Below are 7,059 nucleotides of genomic sequence, written 5' to 3'. Positions count from 1 at the left end.
TTTCGTTTTCCGCGACAAGATCTTTCATTTTGCACACGGGGTTAAACTGGAGTCATTGTGTGCGTGCGTGCGTGCGTGCGTGTGCGCGCGTGTGCGTGTATTTGTGTGCGTGTGTTTGTGCATGCGCGCGTGCGCTTGGTATTTTCCCTTGTGCTGACGTGCGTACAGCGAGGAGGAGTCTTCCTTGTAGGCGAGGCTTCAGAACGGAAAACAACCATATATGGCCCGAGGAAGTTATGTCGTAATAACAAGGCCAAATCCGAGGTGTTGACGTGTCCGTCACTTCCGGTCATTGCGTTTGACAATAATTTAGCAGCACTAGCGTCGCCACCTGCAGTATAACGGAGTTCAATTTTGTTTTATAAATGCATGTGTATAGTTATTGACAAAAATGGTGGAAAATCTTATCGTGAAGGTCATTTGGCAGTTTCGGGGGGAAAAATATATACCCGGAAGTCTGCTGGCAGATCAACAGGAAAGTCCCGGCTCTGCCCATCTATGGGCTTCCGCCTCGCCTTATTTGGCGATCTACGACACAACAGGAGTCTTTATAAAGCCAACCTCATTGAGGAAATCCTGTCGGACCTCATGTTGAATTTACTGTGCGTTACAAGCGTAAACACTGGCCGGAAACAAGCACTGCCATACTTTTATTTACCAAAACGAAAAATTGTCTTTTTATTCGTTCACCGGGACTCTCCTTGGGATCCCGGACCAGAGCCCAAACCGCGTTGGCTTCTCTCGAAAGTCCGAGCCCTGATAAGAAGCAAGCGCGGTCTTCCCACGCTGTCCCCGTGCAACGGCGGAGCCACAGTGCCGGTGCTCCGGAGCAACTGGAGCGGCCAAACCCCAGAGAGATGGCTGCGACCAAAGCCGAGCTGCTGCTCTCGACTTTGCAGATTTCTGAGCCCCTTGGTGGCTTCCCACCCGCCCTGTCCTCGCTGGACGGCTATCCTAAACTTGAAGAGCTCCATCTGCTTCTGCAAAACGCCGCCGAGAGTGGAGGTCTGCTGAATGGGGACACCGGCGACTACGGAGGTGGGTGGCGTGGCTCAATTAGTTTCCAATGCGTTAACGTTTGATGCAATGTCTCAAATGGCCATTAAAAGCTTACTTAAAAACCTGCGTGGTGCGAAAATGTGAACATATTAATTCATGAAACCAAAAAGTTAATCGAAGAATGCCCACGTTTTCCACTAAGAAACCAGGGACACGATTTCAGTAACTTTATTTTTATTTTTAAGAGATTTCAGTTCGGTAATGTGCTGTGAGATTTTTGGAACGTAAAATAAAATGTTCGGCTTGGGTTAATAAAGACTGGGTGACTGTACTAGCCAGTGCGTCTCAAACTTTTTTTTTTTTTTTTTTTTGCAATCATGTACCCGAATGAATTATAGCCAAGTACTCTCTCGTCAGCGCCCCCCCCCCCCCCCCCCCCCAAAATAAATGAACAAATAAAAATAACAGTGCTGTACCATCTGTGTCTGATAGCTGTATTTTCTGTGTGGTTTCTATACGCATCAGTTAAAACTTAACAAAATGAAGACATACAACATTAGCAATAAGTTGCCAAATGTCCCAATCAAGTGTTCTTAATTTAAGAAGGAAAATATATACGGTGGTACAGTGGTACCTCTACTTAAGAATGCCTCGTGTCACAAAAAAAAATTCAGCTTACGAGATGCCTCGGCAGAAAACGAGCGAAAATTCAAGAAACGAAAGGCGACATTGTTGGCATATTATATGAGACACCAGCGCCTGTGCCAACTTGACTGTAATGTAATACATAATCACAACTCGTGATGTCTACCGGATTTGTTACAGTGTATAATGCTTTTATATATATATATATATATATATATATATATATATATATATATATATATATATATATATATATATATAATTTGTTAATATGTCGGCTTGCCCACAAATGAGACTATAGTTTTTTTTGCATTGATGTTCACTGTGGTCTTCCACTTTTCATCTTTTACATTTCCCACCAACAATTTACAAAATAGAACTGACATAAAATTGACATTAGCTACGGCTAATATTGTAAATATTCACATAAAAACACAAATGTAACATACCACATTGGGTTGTCGCGTCAGATGTTTCAGTTGTTAGCATGTTGTTTGCACTTTAGCAATTACATCACACAAGAAGCACTTTGCATGACCCCAAACTAAACTTAAGTAAACTTAAGTGCTCAAACTGATGCAAATTTTTTTTTTTTTGTTCCTGTGGACTTGTAAATGATTCCTGGCTCACTGGAAATCTAAAATAAATCATACTAATCATCACCAAAACACCAGCATCATCTCAAGGCAAACAAGTGAACTGCATTCATATTGTCTACTACTACAATTCATATGATTCATTTCAAGGGTGTAGGAGCGATTTTTTTTATTATTATTATTCTTTACATGATATGTTTGATTATTATGCACTAATGTAATTTTAATATGTATTTGATGCATTTTTATACTTTAATAATTTTCAGTTCCACTGTATGTTCCAATGATGTCTTGCTGAGACAAAATGGACATGAAAGTGGACACAAATGAATAGGCTGGGTCTCAGGAGGATATAAATAAGTACCTGGGATTGAATGAAATTTTAAGCTTTTGATACAGTACCACGTTATGATCGACTTAGATCCACATGGCATCATGGTCCAATGTTCTGATCATTAGTTCTCTTCGGTTTCAGACCTTTTGTCAGAACTGGCTGACCTGCAGAACCTCTGCCCGCTAACCCCTCGCGTCCCGCCTCTGGCGTACAGTGGCCGCTTCACCTTCGAGCCATCCTCCGCGTCCACCGGCGGTGCCGGCCTGTGGCCTGAGCCGCTTCTCAGCCTCTTTAGCGGTTTGGTCAGTGTGGCAGCTCCTTCAACACCGTCCTCTTCTTCTATACCGGTGACGTCCACGCCCAGCCAGTCGAGCTTCAGCTGCGTCTCTGCGGATGTCGGCTCTATCTTCTCCGTGGCGCCGACATTCACCACAACCGCCGTCAATCCCCTCGAGCCCCAGCCGACCCCCTTCCTGTCACAGGGACCGCCCCCAGCCTACCCTGCCTCCAGACTGCCCATGCTCCCGGACTACATCCTGCCTCAGTCGCACAACGCCGATCTCCTGAACCGGGACCGAAAGCCTGTCATGGCACAAAGTGGGAATTCCCTGCAGCCGCCGCTCACGCCGCTCTCCACCATTAAGGCCTTCTCCTCCACGCACGTGCCCAATCAGCCCCTCGCCGGCCCCACCTGCCAACTCACCAAAGCGTGCCGGCGGAAGCCGCAGGGCAAAGCGTCCCCTCAGGAACGACCCTACATGTGCCCGGCGGACGACTGCGAGCGCCGCTTCTCCCGCTCGGACGAGCTGACCCGGCACGTGCGTGTGCATACGGGCCAGAAACCCTTCCAATGTCGCATCTGCATGCGGAGTTTTAGCCGCAGCGACCACCTGACCACACACATCCGCACCCACACGGGCGAGAAACCCTTCGCCTGCGCCGAGTGCGGCCGCAAGTTCGCACGCAGCGATGAGCGCAAGCGGCACACCAAGATCCACCAGGGACACCGCAATGCCGTCCCCGCCCCTCCGGCTACGACTGCGCTTCCCACCTCCTCGGCTGGCTGCTCCTCCTCGCCCCCGCCTTCCTTATGTCACCCTTCCACCTTACAGAGTTACCCCAACATCTATTCCTCCTTCAGCTGCCCCTCTCCCCCGCAGCCGGAGCGGTCGGCCAGCGTCGCTTCGCTTCCCAACGTCTGCTGATGGGAGAAGCTGGACTTCTGATGGTACAATTTGGCCACTGAGCACAAATATCAAAAGTAAAACATCAGTGAATGGCACATTCTTTACAGAAGAGGATTGGGAAATGTGCAGAAAAGTTGGCAGAACTTTATACTCACTTTAAAGTCAAACTTTTCAAGTATTCTGACTTTTCTCATAATTCTCACTCATCGGAGTCCAAAGTTACAATTTTGAGAAGAGTCAAAATCCTGCGATATAAGTGAGAATCTTGTCAGACTTTTTTTCTACATTTTTTCCTTTTTAAAGTCACCATTAGTCAGAATTCTGACTATTCTGAGTGTTCTCACTTTATTTTTAGAATTATGAAAATAAAGTGAGATATCTGAGATACAAGCAAGAATCCTGCTAGTGGCAACCTTTGTTTCCATAATCCTCTTCCGTGTTATTAGACCCTAAATCACGGGAGTCAAACTCCAGTCCTCGAGGGCCGGCATCCTGCTTTTTATTTTTTCAATTTCTTTCTCAACACACGGTTCAAATGATTAGGATCGTTTTCAAGTTCCTGCAGAGCTTTCTAATAAGCTAATAATTTGAATCAGGTGTGGTGGGGTGAGTAAACTGGAAAAAATGCGGGATACCGGCCCTCGAGGACTGGAGTTTGATGCATATGTTGTAGGTCATAGGTCTTAAACTCCAGTCCTCGAGGTCCGTAATCCTGCATGTTTTTGATTCTTCTCTGTCAAACACACCTGATTCAAATGATTAAGATAATTTTCAAGATCCTGCAGAGCTTGCTGATGAGGTACTTATTTGAATCAGGTGCGCTTGAATAAAAGACCCGAAAACATGCAGGATTGTGGCCCTGAGGACTAGAGTTTGACACCTATGATCTAAATTATGGGTGCCAAACTCATTTTTGTTATGATTCACATTATAGTTATGGTTTCTGTCAGAGAGCTGGAATGACTGCGAATCAAACACATTTTAAGTGTGTTTGTCACACACTTAGCCTAGTTTTGAAATCAGAAGCTGGTAAAAACTACTCAAAAGTGAGTTTGGGAAGAATTTTTTTTTTTTTTTTTTTTTTTTTTTTTTTAAGTTGAAGACAACTTGCAAGTTTGGTATTTCAGCCAGAAACTTGAAGGCAAGTTGATCAAGTTGAAGTATGTTTGCGGGCCACATAAAATGATGTTGCGGGCCAGATCTGGCCCCAGGCCTCGAGTTTGACACCTGTGCTCTAAATTATAATCATACTCCAGGAATTTGTGTCACATCAAACCAAAATGCCAGATTTTCTGCTCACTTTTGAATATGGTTCTTTGAACCTTTTTCATGCATCCTGGTATGATAAGTCCACCTAAGTTCATATGAAAAGGTTGAACTGGTGTAAAAGACTAATTATTTTTCCAATTTAGCCAAGGCTGCTACCAAGTAGGTTTTGGAGAATCATGTTTGGGACCACTAAAACACATCTTTTTAACATAATGTCAAACTTGGTACACTTTTGGGTTTGTAAAGCCCTCAAAACGATTGATTGATGTGAATGATGAACACTAAAAAGTTTTAACTGGCCATTTTGTTTAAACATACTTTGGCCTACATTTGGCATAATGTACATTTGAACGAGGTTACCAGTCAAAAATGTTTACGCCTCATTGGTAGGGCCACGCTTCCTTAGAACACAATTCCCAGAACTCAAACCAGCAGGTGCCTATGAATGATAAAAAAATAAAATCACCAAAAAATGCCCCAATTAAACACACTTTTTAAAATGGATGTAAATACTGTATATGTATTAGGGTTGTGACCACTTATGATGAGATCTTACGATCGTCCCTTCACAGCGAGTTTTTTTTTTTTTTTTTTTTTTTTTTTTTTTTTTAAATGGAGTACACAAGAGAATGCACTTCTTGATCATGCAGAAATTAATTTAATTAATACTTGAACGCTCAATATCTATAGCCCTACAGGACAAATTCAGGATACTCTGATTTGCTTACTTTCAAATCACCTGTGGCATTGTTTTTGGTTTTCCTTGAAAAGAAAAGGATGGTAAAACATTGGAAAATAAGACATAGTTGGTTTGTAAACACTGCAACAAAAAAATGACTGCATGCATAAACCGCCACTAAGAGGAGCGGTATGTATTTTTTTTTATTCAGTTTTGGGAAAGCTCTCAGCTGCAACGTAAAAACAAGCCTGCATGACAATCCTTTTATGTTTACATTTGCACGCTAGATAATTCTTAGTAAAAAGTCAAAGAATTTGAAGATTTAAAAATTTGTAAGGCATTACTTTGTATTACTAATTTCCTAAAAATCTTATCTTGTTCTAAGCTCCTGAGACAACTCATCTCATGGGATTTGTGCCTCATCCCATTGCCTAATGTAATGTGTAATATATAAATATACATACAAGACATGAATATTTTTGGATGGGAATTTAAATTTTATTTACCTACTGTGTAGGTTTGTAAATACACATGCATTTGATACCAAATGTAATTTCTTGTTAATGGATCAAGAATAAAATTGTGGAGCGCAAACAAATGCACCATGTGGTCTTTATTGAACTCTTTTCAACACAAGAATATAAACATTGAAACCTACATACAGTATATGGCAGCACAGTGATGCAGTGGTTAGCATGTCCACCTCACAGTTCAGGGACCCGAGTTCAAATCCAGTTGGCTCCAGCTTCCCTGTGTGGAGTTTGCATGTTCTCCCCGAGCCTGTGTGGGTTCTCTCCAGGCACTCGGGCTTCCTCCCACACGCCAAAATTCCATGTTGAGAACACTACGAGAACTGTGCTCTTTCACCTTCACAATATTGCCAAGATTTGCCCTTTTCTCTCTCCTAGTGATGCAGAAATTCATGAAAAAATTAATTCATGCGTTTATTACATCCTGCCTTGACTTCTGCAATGTATTGTTTTCTGGACTTTCCATGTCTTCCATCAAAAGCCTGCAGTCAATACAAAATGCAGACTCTTGACAAGGATGAGAATGTTCGATATTACCCTGATATTAGCCAACCAGCATTGGCTTCCAATACACCTGAGATCTGATTTTAGAGTGTTGTTATGTATAAAATTGTACATGATTTAGCTCAGGGGTGCACAAACCCAGTCCTTAAGAGCTGGTATCCTGCATGTTTTCCAGTTGTTGTTTTTTTCCAAACACACCTGATCAGCTCATTAGCAAGCTCAGCAGAAGCCTCATAACCATCCTGATCATTTGAAACAGGTGTGTCAGGAAAGGAAACCGGAAAACATGTACTGTAGGACGGCGGCCCTCGAGGAC

At 42.9% G+C, this 7,059-nt stretch overlaps 1 protein-coding gene across 1 annotated transcript; it reads left to right on the top strand.

Annotated features, from left to right (window-relative positions):
- The first annotated feature begins 202 nt into the window (after nucleotides 1-202).
- Nucleotides 203-6,311, top strand: LOC148409071 (early growth response protein 1-like). Its single transcript, XM_088441584.1, has 2 exons — nucleotides 203-1,038; nucleotides 2,716-6,311. Exons 1-2 carry the CDS (start codon nucleotides 858-860, stop codon nucleotides 3,777-3,779), a joined length of 1,245 nt encoding a protein of 414 aa, XP_088297710.1. The 5' UTR covers nucleotides 203-857; the 3' UTR covers nucleotides 3,780-6,311.
- The last annotated feature ends 748 nt before the right edge of the window (nucleotides 6,312-7,059 follow it).

This window comes from Hippichthys cyanospilos, chromosome 18, assembly GCF_059441005.1.
Source record: "Hippichthys cyanospilos isolate Australia breed blue-spotted pipefish chromosome 18, RoL_Hcya_1.0, whole genome shotgun sequence".
Taxonomy (NCBI): Eukaryota; Metazoa; Chordata; class Actinopteri; order Syngnathiformes; family Syngnathidae; genus Hippichthys; species Hippichthys cyanospilos.
Note: the sequence above shows the minus strand (reverse complement) of the source record. Positions and strands in the feature narration are given on the sequence as shown.

Bases quoted from the DNA above. Each gene is read 5' to 3' on its own strand.
- LOC148409071 (XM_088441584.1), top strand. From the start codon at position 858: ATGGCTGCGACCAAAGCCGAGCTGCTGCTCTCGACTTTGCAGATTTCT. The intron at 1,039-2,715 runs GTGGGTGGCGTG...CTTCGGTTTCAG, and splicing joins GGACACCGGCGACTACGGAG to ACCTTTTGTCAGAACTGGCT.